The sequence below is a fragment of the Protomyctophum parallelum genome (assembly GCF_964188405.1).
Source record: "Protomyctophum parallelum genome assembly, chromosome: 3".
Classification (NCBI taxonomy): Eukaryota; Metazoa; Chordata; class Actinopteri; order Myctophiformes; family Myctophidae; genus Protomyctophum; species Protomyctophum parallelum.
Window position 1 is genome coordinate 48,523,871 of NC_139698.1, and position 14,840 is coordinate 48,538,710.

General features: G+C 43.5%; 1 protein-coding gene across 5 annotated transcripts in view; it reads right to left on the reverse strand.

The window, feature by feature from the left end:
* Window positions 1-225: 225 nt before the first annotated feature.
* The window catches only part of LOC310856134 (uncharacterized protein), a 31,707-nt gene continuing 17,092 nt past the window's right edge, over window positions 226-14,840 (reverse strand). For 3 of the 5 annotated variants that reach the window (XM_083761377.1, XM_083761375.1, XM_083761373.1), the window contains 7 exons: window positions 14,143-14,238; window positions 12,253-12,348; window positions 10,720-10,815; window positions 9,695-9,802; window positions 9,559-9,585; window positions 7,963-8,049; window positions 226-3,078 (listed from right to left, as the gene is read on the reverse strand). In XM_083761377.1, coding sequence (XP_083617503.1) covers window positions 2,996-3,078; window positions 7,963-8,049; window positions 9,559-9,585; window positions 9,695-9,802; window positions 10,720-10,815; window positions 12,253-12,348; window positions 14,143-14,238 — 593 coding nt within the window. In that variant the 3' untranslated portion in view covers window positions 226-2,995. The remainder of the gene's footprint in view (window positions 3,079-7,962; window positions 8,050-9,558; window positions 9,586-9,694; window positions 9,803-10,719; window positions 10,816-12,252; window positions 12,349-14,142; window positions 14,239-14,840) is intronic. The other 2 variants (XM_083761374.1, XM_083761376.1) reach the window with 2 other exon arrangements.

Genomic DNA, 14,840 nt, shown 5'->3' on the forward strand with positions numbered 1-14,840 from the left:
GTGACCATATGCACATGAAGCCAGTTCTGGACAAACAGAATGAGCCAGTTTGGCTCATTCAAACGACTTCAGACTCAACACAGTAGTGTGCAGACTGTTGAGGTGACTGTTGGAGGGCCTTCTTAAGTTCCAAGTATAATCATTTTCAATATGAGTCAAAGGTATATCATACCGCAGTGCTGTCACTGCTCACGTGCCAAGTCAAGGCATTCACATCCCCATGAAACATTTGCAAAATGGCCTCTTTTTCAAACTCACATAGGGTATAATACCCTTTAATAAAAGCTTTGAGTCTGCACATAGTTTGATTACAGAGAATCTTAAATCAGAGACATCCAGGTTGTTTCAATGTGTCGCGCACACACACACACACACACACACACACACACACTTACACTTCAAAGAACAAAACAAGCTAAAATGTGATACTTTGTTTTTTCTTGACCTGCCAGGGCAACTGAGTACCCACATTTACCTGCAGAAGTAAAGGGAAGATTAGGGAACCGTAGTTAACATAGGTCAAGCTTTATTACATTACATAACCAGATAATATGATTGAGATTAATTCACAAATAGCCAACATCTTAATGCGGTGGAATAAAGGTAGGGGCGCACACATAATCATCTCTCAAATGTTGTACGTGTAATTCAGTAAATCTAGTCATGCCGTTTGTCACAGAAACAATGCTGAACATGCTGGTGGTATCATGGAAAATATAAAGTGAAGAATTAGGTAATATTAGCTATGCCAGCATCTAAAGTTCCATGCAAGGTTACTTTGACATAACATTTGCACATCATCTCTCCTCACCCCCCCTCCCCCCCAGTATTTGACAGTATCTGACAAATGGCTTTAATTAAGATTAACAGCCAGTGAGTGTTGCTTGACTAGGAGCAGACGACTTCCCAGAGCCTTGCGTTAACAAGAGGGACAGGGGCATCACTACTGTGCCCAGAGGCATTTGGGGCCCACGGCCGCCCGTCCGTGCCGTCGGTAAAATAAAATTATAAACACATACAGAAATGCAAACAGTTGAGTTTTTCTTTTTTTTATTACAAATTTTATCCCACAATTTGGGGGGTGTGACTCTAGAGTCTACTGTCATCTCGTTATGCCACTGAAGAGGGGCAGTGCTCAAGAAGGTCCAGAGGGGTGGCGCTGCACTAGGTCAACTAGGTCCACCCATTTGGCTTTGCAGTAAACTACAGTTGATTAGAACGAGTGTCCCAGGCCTGTTAACCTCTCAACGCCGGCTTTTGGGAATTCTCGGGTGATGCGTGTAGTGTAGTGGGTAGACAGACATAGGTCTACTGTAATAATCCACAACATGTCAATGTTAACACATATTCTCCTATAAGAGGTATGTCATGTCACGTCACTCACTACATCATTATTCCACGTCTAGGTGAAAGCAGTGCAACTTGCACATTAGCCTTGGTTGGTACCCAGGCTTTCATTTTCGTCGGCGCAAAAAATGAAAGCCTGGGAAACGCATTGGCCGCTCTGGTCTAGAAGCGGGAGTCAACTCTTCCGTGTGGGCGTCGCTCTAAATGTGACGTAGTGCTGCACTAGGGGGGGGAGAGGAGGGGGGAGGGCTGACGGACAGATCGGTGAGCCAATCAGGGCGTGTGCAAATGTCATGCGCGACCTGCCCCTTTAGACCAGAAACCTAACACGTTAGCTCAGGCTACTTGCACATTAAAGGTGAGCTGAAATGGTATTTTGAGAGTATTTAATTCCCATATTGGGACATCTAATAATTAAACAGGAGATGGAGGCAGGACTTAGCATTGAGCTGAGCAGAGAGCTGGGCCAATCACAGCCATGTGAGCGGGGTTGAATTATTTATAATATAACTTTCGAAACGCCATGGCTATACAACATGATCAGAAGCTACTCTAACGCGCATGGAGGTATCCTCAAAATGCAAAGTAAATAATATCCTACTTATAGACCCAAATGTTTTCAGAAACATTTTTGTGTACCATTTAGCCAACATGGCTATCGCGTTAATTGCATACTGCACAGCCTTCTAGTGTCTGTAGGACAATGCATGTGGAACAATGATTGAGGGGGTTTGTTGTGAATTATTGGTTAAAATGCGTTAGTACATGGTGTGCTAACGTAGTGCATCAACGTACGTTTTACAGAAAGTACATTTCTTCATAAGTATTTTGGCACGTATTGTTACTGTAAAGTAGGCCCCCGCTGTGACCCATGCCCAAAACACTTTTCTCATTTCAGCTCAACTTTAAAGTGACTATGGCTTTCCTTTTGGTGAAGTATGTTGTAACTTTTGTTTGTTTCCACAAACACTACAGTTTCTTCTGTCTCTTTTAAACATGCTTAATTAAAATTTATTTCATTTGTGCCTTACAGTGCATCACACGATGCCTAGCCCTAAAGGGCTTTTATGACACTATAATTCACTTAAGTGTGACACCACATTGCACACAATTACAATACAATGCCAATAATCAAAATACAATAGCAAAAAAAAAAACTAAAAGAAAACAAACAAAAAAAAACACTTTTATATGCACAGTGCACACGTTACATACACTGCACTAATATACAGAGAAGGGTTGTAGAAGGAAAAACGTTTGAACTAGTAGGAACAAGGCAGAAACTAAATGAGCATTTGAGTTCATGGTTGTCAGCTTTTTGTTCAAAGTCAGTTGATTTTGAATGTACAAAATTGAACTGTTGCCGAAGTCCCAAAAAGAATGAGCAATGCAAAATGATCCTGGCCATTGTGTGTGTGTGTGTGTGTGTGTGTGTGTGTGTGTGTGTGTGTGTGAGATTGTGTGTGTGTGTGTGTGTGTGTGTGGGGGGGGGGGGGGGGTTGATACAGTACATATTTATGCAAAAATGTATAGAGGGAGACGGATATTACATGGTTAGTATCACAGATAAATGAAGACTTCATAGGAAGGGCACCACGAGAACACGCAGAATTCTTCATGTACCAGAAGTGGTTCGTCAGCTCAGTCTTCATAGGCAACTGTCACTCATCTCTTGGTGCTCCAGCGCCGCTATTTCTGCAGCAGCCACCTCCACTGTACCTATGGAGAAGACTTTAGTAGTTTTAGTTTAATCTATTTCTGCAGCAGCCACCTCCACTGGGGGGGGGGGGGGACACACGTTGTTCCCACCAGTTCCGTTCCCCTCCATCAGGTGCCCTGGCTGGGCAGGGGGAGGCACTATAGAGGCCAGGATTACTGCATGTTTTTTGTGTGGGTACCTACTACCCTAGGGGACACGGGGTGAACATGCAAACTCCACACAGAAAGGCCCTTTTGCCAACCCCATCTAGGTTATGGGCACTAATGATGCGGAGGAGAGAACACGCCCCCAGCGGGAATCAAACCTAGTTAGCTGTGAGGCAACAACGCTACCGACTGTGCCTCCGTGCCGGGTTATTTGTATCGGTTCCTTTCATGAATTAACCTAATGGAAGCCAGGTAAAACCCTGAACATGGTTAGTTTTGCTCAGTGACACACTCAGTTTTCCATATTGCAGTCCAAAACTTACAGAGTCCAAAACTTACAGAGCCTTCGAAGTACAGTTTCACCCAAAAAGTACGGTGTATTGAGGAATTTGAATCCATGATTTACTATGTTGAGACCACAAAATGTGCATATGTGCTTAAACTAGTGGTCTCCCGATAGATACGTATACGATACAGAGGCCACGATATGATATATCGATTATATAAACGTATAATCGATATATATATATACACGATATATATCGTATTCAAAATAATGACCATGTTGCACAAATTCAATAAAACACTTTCAGGCCCACGGAGATCTTTAAATTAAAATGTCTAAACATCCTAACAAGAGGTCTGGGAAAAGGAGTGCATTGCAACTTGCAAGGGGGGCTTTGATAACGTTAAACAAGAGGTACATTTGTCAACACTGCGTCACCCAGCCGTTTATTGCCGTATCGATACAGCAGCCTCTCGATCGATTCACCTATCGTCCGGATGTTCGATCGATATATTGCCATATCGATGAATTGAATGCACCACTAGCTTAAACAGCATAAAGAAATCAGTTTCACAAAAGCTTTGTTTAACTTTTTGGATGGGGCAATGGGGCCCTCCAATGTTCGGCTTTCAGAAGAAAAATAAATCACACGTAAGTGTGTAAATATCCTTTGATATTTATATTGTACCACATGACATCACATGACGTTTACTGCTGTAAACAAACATTAAAAGTCCAGACTTTGGCGGCCTATTTTTTGTTAAAAGTACTCTAAACAAACATTTTAAAAGTCCATAGACTTGGCTGCGATATGATGTAAATCCCTCAAAAACAGGACCCACTCATCATGTGGCAACCAAGTCTATGGTCTTCTTTTGTTTGCTTTAACCCATTTTGGTCAGGAGTGTTTTAAGGATTGAAAAATAAGCAGATCTACAAGCTCGTAGCGCGGGACAGAGTGCCACGCTACAAGCTTGTTGGTCTGCTATTTTTGAATAATCGTGAAAATGTAGCGCAAATCTTTGAATATATATTCCCAAATCTTTGCTTCTGGGGGGGTCACTGGAACAACATATTTTCAGATGGGGGTCGGCGGCCAATTACATATAATCTTGGGAGTCCTTGACATGAAAACGACTGACATAGAAACATAGGGTTTTTCAGAAAACTAGGATTTAAAGACAGTTGTACAATCGTTCTCAGGTCAAAATGGGTTAAGCAGTGATGTCATGTGGCAGCCACAGTCACAGTCACATCCACCACTTCAGTTTCTATGTGTGCTGCTGCTGGTCTGCTTCTGTGAGTCTGCACTTCCCCCCTCTAAGAAAGCAATTTAACATTGAGCATTTTCTTCTCCATTAAACATACGTTATACTCATTTAATGTTTGTGTTAGATGACGTAAATTTTTCCTTCAATGGTGTTGACAATACAGGTTTAACAAACATTAAACCTGTATATAAATGGTTCACACTTCAGACGATTTGGAATATTGCTATTTTCTCTTTTGACAAAAGTTTACATTGCCAATGCAAGTGCCGCTGGGAAAGAGGGAGTCGCGGCTGTGATTGGCCTACCGAACGGCGCCTTCCGTTATGTACCCGGAAGCATGGCAAGCTTCCACTTTGCTTCACGACAGAAACAGAATCTCCATGTTGCCTCCCCTCCACAGACAAACAGAATCTCCACGTTGCCTCCCCTCCACAGACAAACAGAATCTCCATGTTGCCTCCCCTCCACAGACAAACAGAATCTCCATGTTGCCTCCCCTCCACAGACAAACAGAATCTCCATGTTGCCTCCCCTCCACAGACAAACAGAATCTGCATGTTGCCTCCCCTCCACAGACAAACAGAATCTCCATGTTGCCTCCCCTCCACAGACAAACAGAATCTCCATGTTGCCTCCCCTCCACAGACAAACAGAATCTCCATGTTGCCTCCCCTCCACAGACAAACAGAATCTCCATGTTGCCTCCCCTCCACAGACAAACAGAATCTCCATGTTGCCTCCCCTCCACAGACAAACAGAATCTCCATGTTGCCTCCCCTCCACAGACAAACAGAATCTCCATGTTGCCTCCCCTCCACAGACAAACGCCCCCGAGCCCAAGGAGGCATCTACCTTTTTATGTCTATGGATCAGCCAACCACAAGCCAATGGTTGTGTTCACAAACCTGGAAAGCTGGGCATAGGAGGTGCCAGTGCCCCTCAAAAATAAAACAAAACACCAATGCTGCAGTATTATTAAGAGTCACAAACTCACAATGTTAATTGTGGGTGGGACTAGGTCTAGGATGTTTTCAGCTGAAGGAGCTACATCCCATAGCCCAGACAGATAGCTTGCACCTGATTGGTCTGTGGTACAGTTCATGAGAACAGGTCATTTTAGTGAGGCCTCTTCCTTGTGGACACTATAGTCCGTCGGAAAGGGACTATAGGGTCTGTGATTGGCTCATCTCTCCGTCAGGCCAGAGGCAGGGACTATGTTTTTGCCCCGTCCGTCCATGTGACGGTCTGACTGTGTGCAGCGAATCTTGGACTGGACTGATCAGCGTGAAACTTTGCACACACACTCGCAGTGAGTAGGACATGGAGGAACATCCACCCCAATTGTCCCCCCCCCCAAGTCAGCCTCATGGTGGCGCTATAACAAGCTGCATCACCTTTTGGCCTATAACCTATAGCACGCACGCACAAACTACTGTAGGCAGACCTAAAAGCGATTGCCATGGTGATCCGTACTCACCAGGAGGTGAAGGATATCACTGGTCGTAGTCCAATGCCTCTCCTTCACATTGTTCAGGATCCTGCACCTCCACTTTTACAACTGTTTTTTATTTTATTGATTTAGGATGGAGAGAAAAATGTTCAATATTAACTAGGGGTGCAACAGTTCACTGAACTAGTCAATTTAATCGATTATATTTAAAGAAAATCTATCCTATATTAAAACTGCCTAATGGGTGGGTGGGTGGTGGGTGGACGGACAACATGCACCGATGTCAAACACAGACAGAATCTGTTGCTCAACAATGCAGATTTGCGCATGTGCTGCGGGCCCCGTCACATGCCTAGATGCATGTGCTGCGGGCCCCGTCACATGCCTAGATGCATGTGCTACGGGCCCATAACATGCCTAGATGCATGTGCTGTGGGCCCCATAACATGCCTAGATGCATGTGCTGTGGGCCCCATAACATGCCTAGATGCATGTGCTGCGGGCCCCGTCACATGCCTAGATGCATGTGCTGCGGGCCCCATAACATGTCTAGATGCATGTGCTGCGGGCCCCATAACATGCCTAGATGCATGTGCTGCGGGGCCCATAACATGCCTAGATGCATGTGCTGCGGGCCCCATAACATGCCTAGATGCATGTGCTGCGGGTCCCATAACATGCCTAGATGCATGTGGTGCGGGCCCCATAACATGCCTAGATGCATGTGCTGCGGGGCCCATAACATGCCTAGATGCATGTGCTGCGGGCCCCATAACATGCCTAGATGCATGTGCTACGGGCCCCATAACATGCCTAGATGCATGTGCTGTGGGGCCATAACATGCCTAGATGCATGTGCTACGGGCCCCATAACATGCCTAGATGCATGTGATGCGGGCCCCATAACATGCCTAGATGCATGTGCTACGGGCCCCATAACATGCCTAGATGCATGTGCTGTGGGGCCATAACATGCCTAGATGCATGTGCTACGGGCCCCATAACATGCCTAGATGCATGTGCTGCGGGCCCCGTCACATGCCTAGATGCATGTGCTGCGGGCCCCGTCACATGCCTAGATGCATGTGCTACGGGCCCCGTCACATGCCTAGATGCATGTGCTGTGGGCCCCGTCACATGCCTAGATGCATGTGCTACGGGCCCCGTCACATGCCTAGATGCATGTGCTACGGGCCCCGTCACATGCCTAGATGCATGTGCTACGGGCCCCGTCACATGCCTAGATGCATGTGCTGCGGGGCCCATAACATGCCTAGACGCCTTGAGGGTACGTTGGTTGTTTGGTGGATCACACACGTCGCAAATATAACATGCACTGCTGTCACAGTCGTTCGGTGGACAACATGCAACGATGTCAGACGCAAACAAAAACCGTTGCCTAACAACGCAGGCCGTGGTTGCGTGTTGGCAATGTCCAAATAAGGAGTCCATGATGGACTATGACCTCAGTACAATGATGTCATATTGATGACATGATCAGAGTACTTCATATATGGGCCCCTGTGGACAACATGCACTGATGTCAGATACAACAGAAGCCAACTCATTTAGGGCAAGAATCTTTTTTTTTTTATCACAAAATACAAGCACAAAGACATTTCCAATAACAACGAAACAGTTGTGAAAAACTGTGAAAAGAGGAAACGAAAAGAGAAAAGAGTGCAATGATGAGCAACAGAACAGGAAAACTAAACAAAACAAAAGACAGACATGAAACTTACTGAGGTTCTGGTGGTCTTCTGGTTCCTCCAGCTCACTAGTGTCTGGAGAATTCATCTTCCCATGCAGTGTGGACTCCACAGCCTGGTCTGGAATCAAGGAATTCAATATGGACTCAAATACATGACATAGGTTACACAGATAACACACAACAGGACCAACAATGTCATCCTTAGAGGCTCATGCTCTCACTATGCCTACAGTAAATTGTCTGAAGGCAGTGCTAGAGTAGAGTACGGTAGACCAGGTTTTCAATATTCATTACCAAATGGTCCAGGTTTTCAAATAACATTGAAAATAAAAATAAGTTTGGCACTTAAATACTAAATATAGACATATCATGTTCTATTCGTTGAAAGGTGAAATAACGGTCATGAAAGGTCCCATGTGTGTGTACATGATCATGCGTGCATGAACATACAAGTTCATAAAAGGTCTTGTTTAGGGTGTTAAAAAAAATGTGGAGTTCTTCACATAAAAATCTCCCAACCTGAAATGGATCTGTGAAATTTGACTGAATATAATGGTCAAGGCAATTGACATGGACATGGAGCCACCAAAGATCTGTAAGGTTACACTGCCTAAGTAGATTCCCTTATCATCATATCATATCATCATCATCATATCATCATCATATCATACTATCATTCTGTCAATGTCTGTCTGAATGTGTGTCAGAAACGCCGCCGTATCTCCTCACCGCCTGCACCAATCGCTCCCACTTTTCACACAGGCATTGACCATATGAATATGGAGGTCTTAACGAAGCCCTTTTTCCAATTCAACAAATTCTCACAATGGGTAAGGGCTAGTTCTTACAATGGTGAGAAAAATATATGTGAAATATTTGCAGACCAGCAGCAGCTAATAAGCTGCTTGTCTGCAAAGTTTTACACACCATTGTAATAACTAGCCCTTACCCGTTGTGAGATATTTGCCCCCCAGGGGGGTACTGCGCCCAGTGCATTTTTTATTCACTAATAAATTAGTGAATTAAAGATTGGTGCAGGCAATGAGGAGATAAGTGTTTGTTTCTGACACACAGACACACACACAGACACACACACACACACACAGACACACAGACAGACACACAGACAGACATTCGGTGAATTATAGTATGATGATATGATCATTGTGGTACAATCTAACAAATATTTCAAACGGATATTTCAAAATTAATTCCTTTGGGACAGTTAGAATTGCATTTGAGCAAGTCATTCGGTTGCCACTTCACTTACCCAAGAAAGAAAGAAAATAAGTTAACCCATTCTGAACGGGAACCCATTTTGGTGTTAGCATCATGTCGTGCTTTAGATATTTAAAAATAGCAGATCTACAAGCTCATATTGCGAGCTACACCGAGTGGCGCGATTTCTAGAATCTGAATTTCTAGAATCTGATCTCAGGTCAGAATGGAGTTAATCAGACCAGTGTGTGTCCATGTGGAAACCTCGTATGAATCTGATCTCAGGTCAGAATGGAGTTAATCAGACCAGTGTGTGTCCATGTGGAAACCTCGTATGAATCAGAATGGGTTAACACTCGGCCCTGGTAATTGTACGAGTACAGTACGTGAGAGAAAGAATGACACTTACCAATGTCCTCGTGGTATTCAGGTTCATCTTCAGGATCAAGCAAGGAAATCAAGCAAGAAATAAAATAAGTTAACACCGGTTATTCTACAGAGCCACAAACTATACATGAGAGAAACAAAGAGAGAATGACACTTACCGATGTCCTCATGGTCTTCTGGTTCGTCTTCAGCATCCTTTTGGTCAGTAGAAACGGCAGGGTCTGAAGAGCTCACCTCCAAATTGGACGCCACAGAGTCAGACTGGTCTGGGGGGAAAAAAGATAATTTTTATTATTTGACTTAAATTGGCCCCATGGTGGAGCTACAACAGGCTGCTTCACGTTTTGGCCTATAACCGTTTGGCTCATGGCCCATATACGCCCCCCGGCCCATATACGCCCCTGGCCATTTCACACTTTTCAACTCTATTCTTTGTTTTGGGATTCTTCATTCACCATTAAGTAATGCAATACAACTCCATGATTACGGTACATTACACCCCCCCATGAGTACACCGTCCAAACCATGGATGATGGTTTGGATCAGAGGACGATTCTACAATGTCTTCTAAATCATGACAGTTTTCTGAAAAACGTATGTTTCTATGTCAGTGGTTCTCAAACTATTTCATGTCAAGGACCCCTAGAATTCTATGTAATTGGCCGCCGACCCCATCTCAAAATATGTAGTTCCAGGGACCCCCCCCCAGAAGCAAAGATTTGAGTTAAAACGTTCTCTCTGAAAGAATATATTAAGATTCGTGCCACTTGTTCACAATTCTTCTAAAATAGCAGACCTACAAGTTCATAGCGCTGCACTCAGTGTCGCGCTATGAGCTTGTAGATCTGCTATTTTTCAACATCTAAAGCATAACATAATGCTTAAAACACCCAAAAGGGTCCCCGCCCAGAAAAGTATTTTCTTATAGAGATTACCCTGTAAGGATTACTTTTATGATTGGAATTAGGGTCATACTGTGACCTTTTCAGTTATTTTTTAGGTTACAGTACATTTCACAATTACCATTCAACATTTTTGTCCTCTAAACACAATCAATATTGGTGAGTGTCTGGTACTGATGATGTAGGCATTGGAAATGTACCAGACATTGATTGCTGTTGCATTTCAAAATATGTGGGCAGGTCGTGGGCAGGTGAAAGAAAGAAACGAGAGAGGAACTTACCGAAGTCCTGGATATCGTCAGGTTCCTCCTGTACATTGGCAATGGCCCTGGCTTGTAATTTCAACTTCACCCGCAATCTGGACTTCACATACTGGTCTGGAATGAAGGAATAGGTCCATCAGGATTTGGATACGTCATTCCATTTAAAATGTTGGATCTCTGAACAGAGTTCCATTACGGTTCTAGTCATTTTGGACCTGAGAAAGAGCTCTAGTCACGGTGCATTCACATGTTGACTTATTCATATGTGAATAATCCAAGCTGCGACGTCAATCAAACTTACTGTACACAATGTAAATCAAAACGTGTTACTTAATTCAACATTCACGTCATATACAACTTTATTTGGATTTTCTTGATCATGTCTTTTCCTCATTGATAGCATGCTGTCGTGACACTAACCCAACACTGCAGTGACTGCACATGTCGAAGGAAGGAAGGCTAGATATTAGATAGCTAGGCCACTGTGAGAGCACATGACGAAGAGCTAAATAAATAAGTGACACTGACAGAAACCATTGTGGTGAGGGTAGGTGGTGTTATACTGGAAAAGTGTAGATGCATAAGGAGCCATGATTTTCACGTGTACCTCGGCATCCCAAAGTACCGCAAGTTATCACCGCCCCGAAACCCGTACAATCTAATGATGACTGTGTGAGCTACTCTCTCCGGAGAAACAGCGGACTGACTGCATTACACCAGGAAATGTCGCATCACTCTTTTGCTTATTCCTTCTAAATCTCTACGAGATAACTCGTCAAATCTCAGTTACATCAATATTGTCCTCATAAAATAGTTGGTTTGTGCCAAAGTATTAATATTATAAAGATCGCTTTGGTCATTTGACTGCCAGGGACTTCCCATCCATTTCCCATGATCGTGGTGGTTTGACTCATATGGATACAGTATAAAGAATCAACTGACTGAGAGAAAACGCTAATGTTACTGCCGTCGAATTATTACACATTTCTGAGACAGTTTATTTAGTTGTGACAACACCCTGACAATAATCGCTGAGACAGTTTATCTATTTTTGGACCACAATGCTTATATGAGACAATTTGAAATGCAACCTAATGACATAATGAAGTGACATAGTGTGTCAGCCCTTCGGTCACCTTACTGGTTGTAGTAATGTTAAGACGAGCTACTCTACTCCATCAGCATCTGATTCGTTGTCGAACGAAATAAGGGACCTTGTCCACAGAAAGCATGCGTGTGTGTGTGTGCGGTTTCACGGCAACAGGACACTGCATTTATGATTTGGGGCATTTTGTGCCAAAGAGGCCACCTGTGCAAACTTTGGAAGCCAAGTGTAGCCAACTAGAGATTCGCCAGCACATCGAGTAGCCAATCACAGGGCTGATATCCACGAGCCCAGAATTCAGCCAGTCACAGCACTGATATCCACAGGCCCGGAATTCAGCCAAACACAGTGCTGATTGCCACAAACATCACGCCGGAATTCAGCCATTCAAAGTTTCTCAACTATCTGTCCAGGAGTGGTGGGGATGAGGACAGAATGGCACTTACTGATGTCCAGGCTGTCTTCAGGTTCTTTTTGTTTAGCAGACTCGTCTGTGGATTCGTCTGGCGAGTTCTCCTGCAGTCTGGACTCCATAGACTCGTCTGGGAAGAAGGAATTTAAATGAATTAATCAATTAAATATAGCGGTGAGCCGCAATTAACTGTTTCAACGTCATGCCCAAGAACACGAGATTAATCTACCTTTGTCCAGGACCTCACACCCGAGTGAACGATATTTTATTAATTGCCGTTAGTCCAGCATTAAAAAAAGAAAAAAATGTATTCACATTTTTTTGCTTCGTTGCTACCACGTAAAAACAGCCAAACTCCCTCTGTGCACGCCTTTATGGACATTATGGCTCAAAATGAGATGAAATAGGCATGATCGGCACCTAATAATAGATTAATCCAACCTCCCGCTAATGAAAACACTGATCGCATCGCTAGTAGGCCTTGTTGGGCCTGGGGCTCGATTAGTTTCACTTCCACCAAAACAACAAAGACCGCCCCTTCGCTCATGTTGTAGAGTCGGCTAGCACCTGCTACATAAAGCTCTACCGCGCCCAGATGAAGATGATTAACAGAGAACAACAAAAACACTATGTGCAGTGTTTTCGTGCTTTTCACAAAATGGTTTGGAAATCTGGGTGATTTTAGAGATTGTTTCTGGTCTTAATGTGCAAGAATATCTTTTGCCCATAAATGATAATCAACAGAAACCTTGAAAGAACATATTGGCATTGATCAACTGAATCTTTCATGCTTTCAAGGGCTTCAATACAAAATATGCCATAATCTGCAAGAGGACTCCATTGGTTGGAGTGCAAAGTGTGAAGACATGTCACATGGCACAAGCCTTCTCATCAGGAGCATTTGGTGATCAGTGTCATAATGATAAGACACTTAACTGAATCCTTATCTACTGGTTTAAACACAATGGTATTCTATGAAGGTAATGTGAGTTCAGTTATGAAATGATCTTCAGAATATTTCAAAGAAATTGGGAACATTTAGACAGTAGCAGCCAACCAGAAGTGTGCCGTGTTGTGAAGTAGGCATAGACTAAGCACTAGACATAAGACTAGACACCTGACACAACGGAAACAGTACTGTATTGACTTTTCCCCTCATTATCAAATCTCTAGTCTAAACCAAAAATAGCTCATCTACAAGCACACAAAGAACCATGTAGATCTGCCATTTTTCACCAGAATATAAACCAGGAATATAAACACTAGCGGCTCAAGTGGTTACTGGGCTGAAACAGAAAGTGGCAGACGCTCGCATGAAGAAACACTCATTAGGTGAGATATGAAGACATGAAGAAACACTCATTAGGTGAGATATGCCAAATTCAGGAACTAGCTCAGCTTCAGACACGTTCAGGGCAGAATGAGTAGTAAAGAAAGTAAAGAAAGGAAAAAGAAAGAAGAATTACCGCAGCTTTACTGCTCGTCTAAGATTAATGTCCCCTTTATCCCATTTTGGGTAGGAACCCCTTTTGGTGTTAGCAACCTGTTTGAATAGCAGATCTACAAGCTCAGAGCTTGTAGGTCTGCTATTTTTGAAAAATCGATGTAGAATGTAGAAGACATTTTTAGAATCTGATCTCAGGTCAGAATGGGTTAAGTAATTTGGCCAATAACTTGTCAATTGGGAAAGCAATGTTTTGGACCAAGAATGTCCTGAATGTTGAGTTTTGGCAAGTAGAATTCAAAGTCTACTTTGCTGACCTGGCAACAAAGCACTGGGTCCTGGTTTTAGGAGAGACGATGTGCCCTGGTTCTACTAGACTAGAGACAATGATGTGCCCTGGTTCTACTAGACTAGAGACAATGGTGGAACTTTTAGCGTCTTGGACCAGAGTCAAAGAAGGAAACAGAGAGGGGAACTTACTGAGGTCCTGGTTGTCTTCAGGTTCCTCCTGTTCATTAGAAACAGCCCTAGCTGGGAATTTCATCTTCACCTGCAGTCTGGATTTCACAGACTTGTCTGGAATCAAGGAATTGAATGAGGACTAATATAATAATAAAGGAATTGAATGTGACATGGGTTGCACAGTTAACGGACAACCGGACCAATGTGGTTTGAATCGACCGACATTGCCATCGCTAGAGCCCCATGCTCTCACTAGGGTGTATAAAGGACATGAGTTTACCAAAATACAGGGTTCATCCGCAGTCTGCCAGTGTAGCTTATATTTTAATGTTAAATTGTAGTAAGTAAATAAGCCATGTGGTATCTCCTGTATCCAGAGTGTGAGGCAGCTAGATGTACAAGTACACCCTCTGGACGACACTGGTACAGTATGTCTCAGGAACTTACCCACAATCCAACCCTTGGTGCAGAGTGCCAAGCAGGGAAGCATTGGGTACCATTTATTTTTATAATCTTTGGTATGACTGAACCTGTGCCTCCCAATCTCAGGGCAACACGAACCACAAGGAGAACCACGAGAAGATGGCGTCAAATGGTTCTCAATAAACACATTTCACGAATAGTGTTTTTGGCTTTTCTGAGCCTTTATTGGATAGGTACAGTGTAGAGAGACAGGAAACCGAGAGAGAGAAAGAGAGAGAAGGGGAGTGACATAC